This window comes from Phyllobates terribilis, unplaced genomic scaffold (assembly GCF_046119375.1).
Source record: "Phyllobates terribilis strain yellow unplaced genomic scaffold, ASM4611937v1 Scaffold_7__3_contigs__length_470593459, whole genome shotgun sequence".
NCBI classification, from domain to species: Eukaryota; Metazoa; Chordata; class Amphibia; order Anura; family Dendrobatidae; genus Phyllobates; species Phyllobates terribilis.
In genome coordinates this window covers 386188905-386205785 of record NW_027362767.1, presented here as the reverse complement: position 1 = coordinate 386205785, position 16881 = coordinate 386188905, and the positions used below count along the sequence as shown (strand labels likewise).

Sequence of the window (16881 nt, the reverse complement as noted above, 5' to 3'; positions counted from 1 at the left end):
GTAAATGAGCTTTTAGAAATATCTGTCTGGGATTCATATTAATTTCTATTGTCTATACAGGCCAGCAATCGCCCAACAAACGAGCGAAACGCTCGCTTCATCAGGTGCTTCAAAATCATCTCTCTCCGCAGCACATCTATGCAAATTGATTTCAGCAAAATGGAAATGCTGCTGGCTTTTAGAGTCTTCTGGAGTCGCCCCCTAGTGGTGGCAAAAGACACTCGAGATTTTTACAGTTATACAAGATTATATCATGCCCGATGCGAATGGAGAACTTTGCCCCAGGCAGCTTTCTCTGACTTTTTTGGGCTCCATTTTGCTAGTTTCATAGTCTTCATTTCAGCTGTAACTCAGGCAGTAAAATAGCTAGAAGCATCCCTGCAGCTTGGGGAACAGTCTACGAAACAGTGGGGGCTGGAATACCCCTTTAAGCTTTTCCTAAAATCCATTATAAGAATAAATGTGTTATAAAAGGGAGATCACTTATTCAGTATCTTTATATAAAAAAAAAGCCAAAGAAGACAGAAGCAGCAAAGATTGTCTCTTGCTCCAGAAGACTCGGCTTGTCCATGTTATACACTAACACTTCATTGATTTAATTTAGAACAGTGTAATGTCTAATATTTCCTGTGGTGGTGCTGTAGGACAGTTGAAAATTATTTTCCAGGTCTTTCTAGCAGATCAGTGGGGTCCCAGCAACAGAATAACCTTCAGCATCAACTTATTGCCAGGAGAGCCATCAAACAAACAAAAAAGGTGACATTCACTTTAAAGCGGACAAGTCATTTGCCATGAATATGCAATTTTGTTTATCTAGTGAAAATGCCGCTGTTCTCCTGAGTAAGGCGTTGTTTTTCTTTTGTTCCTGCGCCTCTCTGTTCCAGAGATATGGCCCCCTGTACATAAATCTAGTCTTGTTAGTTAAGTGGGCGTGGTCTTTGTTAGGACCACTCCCTCTTGGATAAAAAAGACTACATTTATATACACGGAACAGAGGGCTCTATCTCAGGAATGGAGAGGCATAGGAACAAAAGAAAAACAGCGCCGGATTCAGGAGAACAGCAGCATTTACACCAGGTAAGAAAATTATACATTTATGGCAAGTAACAAGTCCACTTTGAGAGTCTTTTTGTGACCAGGTTCAGTGAATAAGTGCACTGCCATGTATCCCACAATGATGCAATCACGTACAATGTGATATCCTGCCACTTGGAAGATTTCTATTTCCCCTGGGCTAAACAATACCCACATAATTGTGTTCAGTGTCTTGTACGTCTGACAATCAAATCTGCTGTTCGGAGTTCTGTTTACTTCCTACGTATTGTAAGAGTTTGGCAGTTCTGTCACAATTATAATTAAGTTATAATTTCCAGGGCTGAGCCAGCTGTAGAGTAAACTGTGGTCTCACATATTGGCTATATTTGGGCTTTAGACGAAACAAACCTCAAAACGCGTGTATGATAGCCCGACACGTTTTAGATTTCACTATTGTCAATAATTACCTTTTTTTGACAAAATCTTATACCGACGCTACTAGCACATACTCGGATTCTGCTATGTAAATGTAAAGAACATAAAAGGAATCCCAAGTGCTGTAATATTTTAGGAAATGCTAATTTGTAGGATCTGAAGTATAATTTGGCGGCCTCATTGAGAAGTCCATGTTTTTCATTTTTTCATGGTTAGAACGTGTCCTTATTATATTATGGGACTGTTCACATGTCTGTGTTTTTTTTTCCCCTTATATTGCCTGGTCCCCAAAAAAATAAGCCGTGTGTGTCTTTGAACCGATTTCATGAATTAAAAATCACCCAGATGATCTTATGGGTCCATGAAAATCACAGAGAACGCGGACAACATCTGTGTGAAATCCGTGTTATGCCCGTTTTTAACATTGTACTGAATTAAAATACGTTTTGCAATTTTTTTTTAAAAAATTTAAGCATATGAAAAATTACTCTTTATGGAAGAAGTCTGAATTAGGTCTTAGCCAGTGACTCTCTGCTAAAACCTAATTCCCCTAAGGCATGTTGGACCACGGTGATCCTCATGGGAAAACCTCCTTTGCTCTGTATTTATAGCACTTTAGCTTCTTCTCTAGTGCCCTTCCTTGTCAGTACAGACGTGAATGTAGTATCAGACAGTGGCAGACATATTATTGTCGCAAACTGTGCAGCTGCACAGGAGCCCAAGAGGTAAGGGGGCCACTACCACCTCCAATGCAGGTGGAATTGTGCATTATGATGAGATATTGGACTGGAAAGGGCCCATATATTATTCTTCCCTAGGAGTCCTCTTCTGTCTGTATCTGCAACAGAGGAGTAACGATTGAGGTAGCAGAGTGTGCAACCGCGACCGGGCCCGAGCGGGAGGGGCACCCACCGACGCCAATTTCACTTGCATGTGCATCCTTGGACGCACATTCAGGTAAACGGTATTACGGCACAGAGACTCGCTGTATTTCTGTACTGCAATACACACCGCCGGTCAATCGGAGGCCAACAGCTAACGCCGGCTTGCCAGTGACGCGTGGCACATGGCAGTGATGTCATGAGCTGTCTGCCTCGGCACAGAAGAGGACGCTGCACAACGTGAAAGAGGAGGAAGCTGAGTACAGGGGCGGACAGATCATTGGTGCAACCTGTGCAGCCGCACAGGGGCCCAAGGCGTAAGGGGACCACTACTACCTCCAAAGCAGGTGCAATTTTCCATTTTTAGGAGCTCTTGGGCAAAGGACCCATATATTGTTCTTGCACAGGGGCCCTTTTCTGTCTGTGTCCGCCAGTGGCTGAGTAGAATCAATTATCCCCCAGAATGGGGGACAAAATACCAAAATTGGGGAAATTATTCCATCATGGGGGACATTATACCAGGATTGGGGAAATTACACTATCATGGGGGACATTATACCAGGATGGGGGACATTATACCAAAATTTGGGAAATTATATCATCATGGAGGACATTATACCGGGATTGGGGAAATTATACCAGCATGGGGGACATTATACCAGGATTGGGGACAATATACCAGGATGGGGACATTATATCAGGATTGGGGACAGTATTCCAGGATTGGGGACAGTATTCCAGAATTGGGGACATTATATCAGGATTGGGGGCATTAAACCAAAATGAGGGACATTATCCAGCATGGGGGGACATTATACCAAAATGTAGGACATTAAACCAGAATGGGGACATCATTACATGTGGGCATTATACTAGGATGTAGACATTATTCCAGAATGGGTGACATTATACCAGAATGGAATACACATTTGTCTTCAGCGTATCTAGAACACTGCAAGGGCCCATACATCTGACGAAGAAGCAATGGGGGCCCAGGTTCAAATATTGCAGAGGGGCCCATCGAACTCTAGCTACGCCACTGTCCGCCAGCGATACAAGATGTTACCAATGGAAAGCCCAGTAGGAAGGTTCGTACTTTAAGGTTGGTTTTAAACACTGTAAACTATGATGTTTATAGCCCAAAAAAAATCTGAATGTTTTGTAATTTTTGCACAGAATTACCTCCGCCCTAATTAATTACTCACCTGATATTTGTATCTAGGTCTTCATTTCCCTTTTAGGTCTTCTCGTCCACAAATGCAGGAAGTTCCATGTCCCCGAGCTGTCACTTCACAATTGTCCGTACTAGGTAGAATATAATCGCCCGTACCTCTGAGATCGCCATGATTCATATTCCCTGTGTGGAGGGAATGAAGGCGTCTGAGCCGTACGTACCTGATCATGTACAAAACCATCTTCCGTCAAATCCTCGGCTCGTGGCGAGGCATTTAATGGCATTTGACACAGTCGGATAAGCTGCAGCTCGCACTTCCTCTTGCTCACAATATTGGTGACACAAGGGAAGTGTTAGCCAATTCTAAGAGGAGCATGAGAACCATATAAAACCGTCATCATTACATGTGTCGTAATGTTACTTATCTGACATAGATGGAGTTTGCCCGACAGTCGCAGTCGGTAGATAAATGATCATATTCCGCCACCGATAACTGTTCACTTCCTGGCAGCAGATAAAGGTGGCGCGGTCGGTGCAAAGAGGTCACTGGCAATGAAAGAAGTGCTGATATGGTCATTATTGATGGGGAATGGTCACGGTGCCCCACGTAGGACTTTTGGAAGGACTTAAAGAGAATCTGTCAGCAGGTTATTGATAGTAATCTGATATCAGCATAATGTAGAGACAGAGACCCTGATTCCAGGGTCAGAAGCTTGATATAGTTTGTAAGGGGTGACAGGGACGGTCATACACCTCTCCCTCTGAAGATAACGTTTGTGACTTAGTAAATGTACTGTAATGTGATGAACGTATAATGTTCTTTATGTGTAACATATAGGGAAAGTCTAGGGTTAAGTATAGGTTAGGAATGGGAAAGGTGCAGTTGTGGGCACATTAGATAAAGGAAGTAAATTGTACAGATTAGGAACAGTTAAATGTTCGGGAACAGCCCCAACATGGGAGGGGAAAGGGTTAGATAAAAAGGGGAGCACTTCCTGATTAGAGAGAGAGAATAGATAGAAGTGATAGCAGTAGTTCAAGGCCAGAGAGCATAAAACAGTACAGACTGTTTGGCAGCATGAGAGCGTTCGCCACAAATTTCAGCGGACCTTCCTGGAGCGTCAGGGGCCTGGGGCCCAACAGGTGTACTGAGAAGCGTGCCTTGTTATCTTCCTATGAGAGGAAGCCGGACGGTGAATAACATAAGGAAGTTGGGACAGGACTCATGGAAGCTGCAAAACTGGACAGAATATCCAAGGGGCCGGAGATGCCAGTGAGGAAAGGGATAACTCAGGCTGGAGAAACAGTAAATGTGACAACATACTGTGCTGTAACAACAATTGAACTTGGACTTCTCAGTAAAGTTAATCTATTTGAAGGGATGTCCCCTATTGAATGTGCGGCTGTTCCTGGATCCGGGATTGTGGAGACAGTGGAGGCCTGTGGACAAAACGTGAGTGTTATGCAGTACACACACAGCACATGGGAGCCGGAACACCGTTTATTTATTGGGTACCAGGGTGTGGGAGAACAACAGCCCCTCGCTCATGACTATCACCCAGCACACCTTACATAGTTTCAATACAATCAGTGTTTTATCAGCAGGAGATTATCACTGCAGGACTAGTTGTCTTATGAAAACCAGTCCAGCTAATCAGTGTAATCCCTCCCCCACCACTAATTCTTAGCTTGCTAACAATGTACGGTTTACACAGACAGCTGCCAATCAGGGGTGTGGGCGGGGTTAAACAGAGCTCAACATTATGAGCACTGCTACATCTACAGCAGAAAAAACAGGAATTCTTTCAAAACGGCAACAAGCAGCCCAGTAAGTGACATATCGCTGGAATCATGGTCTCTGTCCCTACCTCATGCTGCTCTCAGATCACAAAAACCTTGATGAAAAATTCCCTTTAATTTTAATAGATATGAACTCAGGAACAGTCCCAACATGGTGTATGGAGCTGTGATTGCTTTTTTTTTAGCTAAATGTATTTTTTTTTTAAATTTGGCAATGTTTTGTTTTTCCATACCATAGTCTGCATTAAAAATAAAAAATTAGAAGTCTGGACATTTTCACACCGACCGCAGGGACTTTTTTAGAGTTATAAATCTTGTAGTTTCAGGAAATAAACATGCACATTAGTAGCAATAGACAGACAAATACTATCTTTTGTACTGAAGCATCAAATGAGCGTGTGCAAAGGTCATTGTGATTGAAGGAGGAGCTAGTCAGCTGTGACATTGCCTATTATGACTGGTGGATACTGTGTTATCTGCTTTGTATAGAGGTGTTACCCGTCATAGTAATCCTTCCTGTCAGTGATGATAAGGAGCCTGCTGAAAACTCTTCCTGAAAAGACAGTATGGCTGTGTGCCCACGTAGCGTTTTGCAAGCGTATATGCTGCGGAATTTCCGCAGCGTAAACGCTTGAAAAACGCATGTAGATCCGCACCCCATGGTCCCCAATGGCATTCCGCAATGTCAATGCCCATGCTGCGGATTTTTCCGCAGCGTATATGCTGCAGTCAAAAATCCGCAGCATGTTCATTAATTTTGCGGAAGCGCTGCGGTATCAATGTGCGGATGGTACCCAAGTCTGGAGGAGAGGAGACTCTCCTCCAGACCTGGGTACCAAAGAACCTGTAAAAAAAGAATAAAATAAAGTTTATACTTATCTTCTGATGTTTTCCCTCCGTCGCGCTGTTGTCTGAAGGACCTGCCACGTCATTGAGTCATGTGACCCACCACATGACTCAATGACGTCACCGCAGGTCCTGCACACAACAGCGTGAGCCGCTCAAGACTCCGGACGGGGCAGAGAATGCATCGGAAGGTGAGTATAAAGTTTATTTTTTTATTTTTTACCATTCTGAACAAGTTGTCAAGCACTTTTCCAAGTGATGCTTGGAGAAGTGCTTGATAACCCGCATGCGGAAATGCATGCAAAGACGCCTCACAAACGCTTCTACCTGGCGGGAAAACCGCATGTAATATCCGCATGCGATTTTCCCGCCAGGGAGAAGCGTAAAAAAATATGCTTCAGGTCCGCAACGTGGGCACATAGCCTATAAGGGCAAGTGCGGAGACTAGCCTGTCTGCTACAGAAACTGACATGCTGCGGGTGAGTTTGGGTACGTGGCCACGGTCAGGAGCTGCTGCAGGTTTGACGCTGCGTGTTTATACCGCATCAAACCCGCAGCGTCCAGATGTTCATGACTTTTGTGTTTTCATTGGCTGTAAGCCATAATCATCAACATTAACAGAAATAAACACTTGAAATAGATCCCTCTGTCTGTAATGACTCTATATAATATAGGAGTTTCACTTTTTGTATTGAAGAACTGAAAGAAATTAACTTTTTGATGATATTCTAATTTAGTGAGACGCACTTGTAGATTTCTACACAGGGCTAGTATTAGGGAACGGAAATGGACACACACACACTTTATTTTCTGTAGGAATTATTTATGCATGTGTTTTAGGCCTAAAAAGCTTTAAAAAAATTGTATTGGCCAGTCTTCTGTTTAAAATGTGACTACGTTTACTGAGGTTCCCCTTTAAGTAGGCTCCGCGAGACTCCAGATCATCGCGAGTCTGCGTCACGTGACCCCTTCTGCGCTCGAGTCCCGCTGGCTCATAACCTTCAAACTAAACACAGCCAATCACATCTATTTTCTCATTTCTCACCGAGGCATGTTGAGATGACTCCAGCGCTGTGATTGGACCGTTGTAACTTACGGCGCTGATTGGTTGTTAGAGGAAAGTGCCCTGCGCTGTAATTCCTGCGGTCCCGCCTCACTGCCGGCACTCTAGTGCAGCGCGCCTCACGGTATACAATACTCCCCGGTGATTCTAGCCATCTCCGGTGTAGCGGGGGTTTGGTTAGCGCGACTCTTGCCCTTATCAAAAATGGCGGCAAATGATTCTCAGTGAGTGTATGAAGGATAGAGGTGAGTTCCCTATGTTTAGCCAGCAAATGTCTATCCAATGCGGCTGTGCTCCGTACTATGGTGAGGTGGCGGCGGCTCTGGACTCTGGTGAGGAGTCAGCTCCCCGTATTTATGATGTAACACCCGTTGTGTAATGCTGCAGCTTTCACACAGTATAAGATCACTGATTGCTGTCAGTGAATGGGAACAGTAGTAGAAATGCTCACAGACTGAATGTTGCTGGGACTTTGCTACAATTGTGCTTCCATCCTGATTAAAGCTGCTGAGGATTCCTGCAGCCGGACCCCTGACGATGGATGACGGGGGGACCGGGGTGTTTACATGGGGCGGCGCCTTTAAAATGAACCGTATAAGTCCCGTACTTCCTAGTAGCCAAAACGGCACAAACTTAGCACGACCCGTCCTTAGCTCCTGTGGCCACAGAGGGGCGTTGTGTGCGCATATTCATTTTAGAGGCTGTGGACGCTTTCGACATGGGGATAAATGATTTTCTTACATCCGGTAGTATTTTATTAACCAAATGTAACAACTAATTGTAATTTTCAGACCTCATATGCAATTTGCAACCTACTCCAATTTTCTTCTTGTAGGAATTCCCCCTCCCAGTAATACAGGCTGGATGTGAGCTCTGTGTGTATCCAGGCTTCTGCTCCCTTCATTAGCTCATATATCAGCACAGCTTCTATCCTGCACCTATTTACTCTTCATGCCCTTTCCTCCTTTTGTACAACACTCTGCCCTCCCTGAGGCTGTAGATGCTTTCTCGTTTTACCACATTGTGGAGATCTGTATATAACCCTTCCTTTGCTTGCTGCTATGTCTAAGGGCGTGCAAGTTGGCCCTAGATTAGACAGGCAACTAGTCTCCCGACCCGAGCTTAACCGCTTTATATATTTCTATGAGGCTGCCTGGTTTGGGTTGGGGGAGCCGCGACCAGTCCTTGCATTGCAGACCGATGTGTACAGACGTCTGAATGCACTGTAAGGGCGCCGTCAGATGGCCGTAGAGATCAGACTACAAAATGTGTTTGAACCCATGAAATAATTTTATTATTTTTTTCTTCTTAAACCAGAGTCACCCTGAATAGAAGAAGTTGGAAAGAAATAAAGGTGAGGAATGTGTGTACTCAAGGTGCAGACCTATGCCGGACCTTGGTCAGTATCCCGTGGCCCCCTGGACAGAAGCCCTGCGGACCACCCCCTACCTGCCAGCGGATCCGGCTCCTCTTTTGATTAGCCGGGTTGCCATAATGTCGTGTGTATCACACTGCTAGGATGATGTTGTGCCAGGCCGGCTAATCACCAGAAGAGCCGGGGATCCGGCAGGTATGAGACGGTTTGTAGGGACCCCATCCAGGGACCACTGAAGACTGTCCAGGGTCCTGCAGATCGATTTGTTCAGAAATATCAGATGTGTCACCAGATCCTGGCGAATCTGACGAGCTTTGTTGTTGGAGGTTCTGTCCCTGTACCCATCTCCTTTAGTGGAGAGAAGGAGCAGCGGGTGGGCGTCAGCTACTAAGAAAGTTGTGGAAGAGACTGCTGTGCTGACGGAGGCATTGGAGAAAGTAGAAAAAAACATGGCTGCTTTCTTTTAGAAACATTGTCACCGCTGACCAATGGTTGTCTCTGGAATTACAACCCAGCCCCATTGAAGTGAATGCAGCTGAGCTGCAATACCACACTCAACCATTGGTCAGGGGTGGCGCTGTTTCTTAAAGAAAGCAGCCATGTTTCTTCTAATTCTGAACAACCCCCTTTTAACTACAAGACGGGAGAGTCACTGGTTATGACTCCTGGAGGGGTGAAGAGAGGACACAAAACCTCAACTGATGTAGAAGATCCACACATCCACCATTATACAAATGTCAAGCATTTGTTGGATTTAAAGGTGTTGTCAAGGATTAGAAAAACATGGCTGCTATCTCTTCTAAATGTGTGGGTGGTACTGAATCCTTGCAGCTCTGTATTCACTGCAATGGGACTCATCTGCAATAACAGACACAACCCATAGTCAGGGGTGGCGCTGTTTTTAAAAGAAGGTTTTTATATTCCTGGACAATCCCTTTAAGTCAACCTTTATTTTATTGCCATTAGTGCTCTGTAAAGGGTTATTGCCATTTTTGTCAACTAATGGCATATTGCCAGGCTATGTGAGCCCCTGCGGCCCCACCAACTCCAAGGATGATGGGGCTGCAGGACTTTGTAAAAGCTGGAGGTACAATTTAAAGGGATATTACCCTATAACTTGGCCCTATAATGTGCGCACATGGCGTTTATGCTATATTACGTGTCCCTTTTTTGGACATTTATGGCACTTTGACATTCGCAGCTTCTTGTAAAATACCTGCACGTGATTCCATATTGTGTAATTCGGGGAATATTGTGACTTTGCCCTGACCTCTGTTTTATCTTTGCATTGCAGAGCTAGGATGTGGAGCGAGGTGGTGTTGGTGTTGCAGGGAGGGTCTCGCGTGGCGCAGGCGGTGGTGAAGATGGGCTGTGAAGAGCTGCGTATGGCAGCCACTACCTCTACATTAGGGAGCGGCCTTCGCTCTTTGCAGTCCACAGCTGAGCGTTGTGTGAGCGCAGCGTTCACAAACATGCAAGTAAGTGAATAGTGTCGCCATATACTGTCGTTTTTATATGAACCACATCTACCAGCGTGAGAGCTGCTCGTCCACAGCGGGATGTCCAAATCAGACTCCATTAAGGAGCCCTCTCCTGTCTGTCCCTCTGCTGGCTAAGGCTGCACGGTGACATGTCGCGCACGACCAAAATCATTCATGCACCTAAAAAAAAAAATTTGCGCCCTCCAACTCGTCCATCTCTGCCAGTCTTGCATTCGGTTAAAGGGATTTTCTGGTTTCAGAAACCCCCTGTTCCTACACAATTTGGTTTAGTCACCCTCCCCTGGTTCGGCGCTGAGTCCCCTCTGTCGGACCCAGCATCTGTTTTTGTCTGCAGCCCTGACGTTATATTGACAGCACTGCAGCCAATCGATGATCTCAGCAGTTCTGCCTGCATGAGCTGTTGAGCGCACCGGTCGCAGTGCTGTCAGCGTGGCATCCGCACTGCAGACAGTAGCCTGGAGCAGCGATCAGGACCTGTGAAGGGTGAGTAAGGCACTTGTAATTTTTAATAAAGAAAAACTGTAGTCGGGGGATGGGTGTTTTCCAAAACGGGGAAAACATCTTTAATTTATTGTCCCCGTTGTCATTTTTAGGTTAACAAGACGGATTCTAGGGAACGACCGCCATCTTCAGATTTCGATGCCGATTCTTGGAGTGTGATGTCAGATTTACCCCCAGCTGAGGAGGCGCCATCTTCCCAGGCAAACCCTCCAGAATGGCAGAAGAAGGGCCCGAGCGTAACTGGCATGGGGCAGGTCCGAACATACAGCACCATCAGAGGGCTAACGGCCGACGAGATTCAGAGAGCGAGGGAGGCCAAGCAACACGGCGGAGCAGAGGATCATGGGAGAAACAAGCGGCAGAAGGTGGGGGATGGCTTATAATAAATATCAAGTTGTCAGCTTCTGTGTCTGATCCTACTCATCCTGAAGGCCTCGCTCATACAAGAACTTTTCTCCTCTTGGTTTTAATTTCCGACGTTCTGTGCTGATTAATCTTTATTTTTTTCTTCTGTACTTTAAAACGTTAAGTAGGTCTAGGACCTGATGAGGCTAGTGTACTTGCTGTGAAAATCCATTTCATAATGGCTATATACACAAGGTAGTAATATAGGAGCTTTTTTTTTTCGAGTCCAGAGTGAAATATCTCATCAATGTATCCACCCTGAGTGACAGCGGCAGCTTGTGCTGAGCAGTGCGAAATCACAGCAGGGAGGAGGGACACTGAGGAGCTGTCAATCAGGTCAGGTGGACAGAGGTTCAGTTTACACTTTCACAATGCATTTTTACAACCATTCTGACATAGATTTTCTTCAATGTTAGTACACCAGCCTCATCATGAATACGATCTATATACCAATTTATACAATTTGTGTTGTGAAATCTGGTGACAACACATTAAAGGGACGTCGTCTGGGATTTAAATAAAATGATGAAATAACCGTTCAATTCCCTGCAGACAACCCCTTTAAATGGTAAAAAAAATATGGCTGTCTGCAACTACCACTAGAGCAGACTTAAAAGGGTTTTCTGGCTTTTAGACAACCAATCAATGAGTTCAGCAGCTCATGGCGTTAACCTGTGCAGAGCTGCTAAGCGCATTCATTGGCTGCAGCGTTGCGGGCAGTGGCAGAGACTCTGCACTGGACCCGGGGAGGGTGAATAAAGCAGATTTTGTTTATTTTTAAAACAAACCACCTGAGGACAGGGGATGCCTGAAATCTTAAAACTCCCTTTAAGTTCAGTGTATTCCTTAAGCTCCCCCTAGTGGTGAATAGGTAATGTACATTGTCCCATTTAGGTCTATGTTGAGGATTTGGCGCTTTGTATCAGAAAAGAAAACATTTCATAAATGTAAAACCCATCAGAAGTTTAGAGTGTAAGCTCAATGGGGCAGGAGGTGTGCAATCATTATCTGTATCCAGAGAGACCTCTGGTGATGTCCTCTTATCTCCATGTTTTGTGTGGATGATTCTGCCTTTTGGGACTTTTAGTTCTTCCTTGCAGGCAGTAGCCATTATTGTTATCGCTGACAATAAAGTGATTGTGCTGTGAATGGTCTGGTCTGGTTCAGTGCACGACGTACATAACCTTTCCACCTACAATCCAGACGCACAAGTGATGGTGAATTGGCGTCTGCTTCTAGAAATGCGGAGTGACTAGAGGTACGGGTCGTCAGGCAGCTTTACGTTACTCCTGATCGCCTGACCAGTAATGCAGTAACCACAAAGAATTTAATGCTCCACAGCTGGAGAATCCACCGATATAATGGGGAGCACATAGTGGTAGCGGTGAGTTCGCCGTCCTCCTTAGATGTGTCCTGTAGTGAAGGAAGGTTATGGCGCTCACATTGAGGAGGTCAGTAATGGGTAAAATCCGCAGCCAGATCGCCGACGCCGTCTGCACAGAACAGCTGGATTCTGATGGAGGATTTTATGGGCAGCTATAAGGATGATTATTAACCTCACGTTCAGACCAAGACACTCCGCAGTAACACAGCAGTGCTATACACTCACGAAAAAACAGTCTAATGTACTGTATACGTCCATTAACTCCTTAAAGACCAGGCAAATCCCCCCCCCCCCCCAGCCAAGATGCATAACATATTTTTCTGTCGACCTAGCCATATGAGGGGCTTGTATCTTGCAGGACGAGTTGTAGATTAAAATGACCTCACTCATTTTACCCTAAAAGATACTGAAAAAAAAAAAAAAAACAGGAAAAAAATCCAAGTGGAATAAAATGTTGGGGGTCGGGATTCCACCATTGTCCTTGGGATTTTTATTTTTTTACATTGTAAAAATGACCCAGTAACATGTGACTGGAGTTCTGCCTACTTGGCTCACGCTCCGACATCTTTGTGCACCAGAAGTCACTTTCTTAATGCAAATGTATTAGAATCTCAGGATTGCTTTGTGTGAGCCGAGTGGTCACTTGGTGCAGAAGAGTCTTTATAATGTAGTATACAGTTTTGGAGAATTTTGGTTCTTTATGAAATTGTTGGGAAGGTAAGAGGAGGCACCGCTGTGTTTTGTGTCCGTTTCCTGTCTGTATTAATTTGTTCCTGTTCTATTTTAGGGGCGACATTAAAATCTTGGCCACAAAGGTCCATATTGTGCAGCACAAAGAAAGTATGAGCCCAATGTACATTAATATCTTCTGTATATCCACAGCTCAGTGAAAGGGCCCGAGAGAGGAAAGTGCCGGCATCTAGAATCAGCCGCATGGCAAATTTTGGGGGTAATTTTTATATTTTTTTTACTAACTTTTTTTTTTTTTTTTTTTTTTATAACTTTTTTTATTAATGTTGATTAATCATTTCATCCTGAACCTACCACTCCTCCAGGCCTGGCCGTCAGTCTTGGGATTGGTGCACTGACAGAAGTAGCTAAACAGTCTCTGAGCCGAGAAAAGAAGTCAGGAGGTGAGTGATGGGCGAGCGGCTGTATTGGTTTTATTTATTTATTTTTTTTAAACTTTTGTTCACAAAGTATATCCTAAAATGTATGAGTCTCCCCCTCAAAGCAAACCATTGTCAGAGCTGACCGGTACCAGGATGGTTACGCTATCTAGTTGCACCGTTTGAATGCCAACGTCAGAAATTTACAGCGGCATTTAGTTAGTTAATCAGCAGCTATCGGTGCTTACAGTCCTGCTCACCGTTATTGGCACCCATGAAGTTGAAGTACATAATGTGGAATATCTCCTGAAAAAAATGAATCAGTTTTCTGTATAGAGACTCGTATTAAATACAAAAGAGCAAATGATAAGCAATAATTTATAACCAAAACAATGGGAGGGAAAAATAGAAAAACCTAAAGCTTGCTGTGACACTGGTATTGGCACTCTTTACATTAATTTAGTATGGAAACCCATTTTTTACTCGCCTGTGGTAAATCACAAGAGATTCACCTGTTTGTGCCCATGTCACATGAATTAGCCAATGAATGATGACTCCAGTGTTTTAAAAAGCCACATGGTAGGCCCTGTTCCTTTGCCACAATGGTGAAGACAAAGGAGCTCTCTGAGGAAATCAGAACTGTTATTAGCATACAGAAGACTTCTAAAGGCTATAAGGCCGTCTCCAAAGACCTTGGTATCCCAGTTTCAACAGTGTGCAATGTTATTAAGTTTGCCAAGCATGGAACCGTCAAGAACCTCCCTGGACGTAGGGGAAAGAGGAAAATTGACAAGAGATGTCTTCGAAGGTTAATGCGAATGGTGGAAAAAAACACTACGTCAAACATCCAAAGATCTGAAGGCCAACCTGGAACAGTCTGAGGTCATGGTTTCAACAAGTACCATACGCTGCACACTACACCAAGCAGAGCTTTATGGGCGAAGGCCAAGGAAGAAACCATTGCTGAAGAAAAGACATAAAAAGGAACAACTGATCTTTGCCGAAGAGTACCTTCACAAACCACAATCCTTCTGGGAAATTGTTCTGTAGACAGATGAAATAAAAATAGATTTTTTTTGGCAATGCAAAGCAGCAGTCTGTTTACAGTCGGCGCAATGGAAGCTTATGAGGAAAAGGACACCTTACCAACAGTTAAGCATGGTGGAGGATCCATAATGCTGTGGGATTGTTTTGCTGTGTCTGGTACTGGAGGCCATGACCATATGACAGGAAACATGAAAACCGAGAAATATCAAGAGATTTTAGAGCAAAATGTCCTAGCCAGTGTAAGAAAACTTTGGTTTGAGTTGTAGATCATGGGTCCTCCAGCTAGACAATGGCCCAAAGCACACATCCAAAAGTACACAGGAATGGTTGAAAAAGAAAAAATGGACTGTTTTAAAATGGCCAGCAATGAGTTCTGACCTCAATCCCATTGAAAATCTTTTGGGGTGAGCTGAAATCTGCCATTGGGAAAAAGAACCCTGCAAACATTCAAGAGCTTGAACAAACCGCAAAGGAAGCGAGGGAGAAAATTCCAACTGAGAAGTGCAAGAAGCTTCTAGATGGATACAAGAAACGTTTGGAGGCTGTCAGCAACGCCAAAGGGTGTGAAACCAAGTATTAATTAGGGGGGCCTTTATTGCTGCACATGCTGGTTATTCTGTTTCTTCTTTGAAATTGCAACATGGAAGCTGAAAGACAATGTTTTATTGTTGTATTACTTTGGACCATTAATTAAAAAATCCTGAGGATATAACTTTGGTACATTTCTATTTATTTCTGAAGATATTGTACAGTCTATGAAAAAAATGAAGGAGTGCCAATAATGGTGAGCAGCATTGTATGTATGGAGCAGGCTCCTGAGTCTGCTCCGTGCACCCGACGTGTGACCTATGGGATGGAAAGGGTTAACCAACTTTCATTTTTTTTTTTTCTAAGAAATGTTGTTGGAAAATCAACGTTTATGGCAATGAAAAATTTTTAATTTCTGATTTTTGCTTTACACCATAAAAATAAAAGTATTATTATTTTCAAAAATAAGATTTTTTTTTTTTTTCTTTCAGTCCCCATATTCTGAGAGCCAAAACTTTATTTTTCTGTTGGTATGAGGGCTCACATTTTGCAAGGTGAAATGCCGTTTTTAGTGGTACCAGGTCAATACGACTTTCTGGTCTTTCTATTCCATTTTTAATAATATAATTATTATTATTTAAAAAATATGTAATAAAATATATTTTAGGTGACTATAAAAAAAAAAAAAATAATAATAATTTTATATAGATAGATAGATAGATAGATAGATATTTTTTTTTATTTTAAGCTGCTCACCTAGTGAGAGAAATTTTATTAGTCACAACCCCTATCAACTTTTTTTTTTTTTTTGTTTTATGAGTTCTATGCCTTTTGGCTTCTGGTTAAAAGCTGGGCATACACTAGGGGCCATGACGTCCCATCGACTCCCCACAATTGTTTCGCAAGCTAATTCCCCGTGCTTCTAACTTTCATGTCGGACAGCGGCATCTAAACGGTTAAACCGTGGTGTTTGCGGTTATATCCTATGAAAGCGGTTACTCCCAGCTGTTGGTTGTATGACACTTTGTACAGTGCGGGCTCAGCTCTTGAGCCTGCTCCATACAGCAAATATCCGCCATAAATAGATGACGCTGAGGTTTTAAACTCCGTATTTAACTTTTTAAAAACTTTATTATACCTGACGGCAGACATCACATTGGTTTTTCTATACTTTTTTTTTTTTCCCAGATCTTACTGTGATGGAAGCGAATTCATTCATGAATGAGGCCAATGCCGAGAGAATCGTAGATACGTTGTGTAAAGTCCGAGGCGCTGCCCTGAAGATCGGGCAGATGCTGAGCATTCAAGGTGATTAACCGGATGCATTAAATTAAGTTGGCAAATATTTCTGACTGCAGTTCTTTTAATTTTTAATATAGGAAGGATATTTATACTTTGAATTATTTATTTTTATAGTATTGCATTCCTATAGCTGTTTTATGTTGTTGCAGATAATGGCTTCCTCAGTCCGCAGCTGCAGAAGATCTTTGAGCGGGTGAGACAGAGCGCAGATTTCATGCCTTCCTGGCAGATGGCGGTGAGTATCGCTCTGTCTCTGCCACAATCTGGTGGGGGGGACCGGTGAAATTACAAATTCAGACATTACCCTCCTCCCAGAAAGTCCTGGAGGAGGAGCTGAGCCCCGGCTGGAGGGAGAAGTTGTCATACTTTGAAGATAAACCTTTTGCAGCCGCCTCTATTGGTCAGGTCCATCTCGCCCGACTGCTGGACGGCCGGGAAGTAGCCATGAAAATCCAGGTGAGTTGTCGTTGTTTCGTCTCCTATTTCTTATTCTA

The 16881-nt window shown here is 43.7% G+C and overlaps 1 protein-coding gene across 4 annotated transcripts in view; it reads left to right on the top strand.

Annotated features, from left to right (window-relative positions):
- Window positions 1-4011: 4011 nt before the first annotated feature.
- Window positions 4012-16881, top strand: part of COQ8B (coenzyme Q8B) — a 37879-nt gene continuing 25009 nt past the window's right edge. Inside the window, exons 1-9 of one of the 4 annotated variants that reach the window (XM_073641491.1) lie at window positions 4012-4978; window positions 8552-8588; window positions 9904-10087; window positions 10705-10977; window positions 13284-13350; window positions 13457-13534; window positions 16274-16393; window positions 16537-16622; window positions 16703-16843. In XM_073641491.1, the coding sequence (XP_073497592.1) occupies window positions 9911-10087; window positions 10705-10977; window positions 13284-13350; window positions 13457-13534; window positions 16274-16393; window positions 16537-16622; window positions 16703-16843 (942 nt within the window). In that variant the 5' untranslated portion in view covers window positions 4012-4978; window positions 8552-8588; window positions 9904-9910. Of the gene's footprint in view, window positions 4979-7244; window positions 7567-8551; window positions 8589-9903; window positions 10088-10704; window positions 10978-13283; window positions 13351-13456; window positions 13535-16273; window positions 16394-16536; window positions 16623-16702; window positions 16844-16881 lie in introns of those variants that run through there. The other 3 variants (XM_073641489.1, XM_073641490.1, XM_073641492.1) reach the window with 3 other exon arrangements.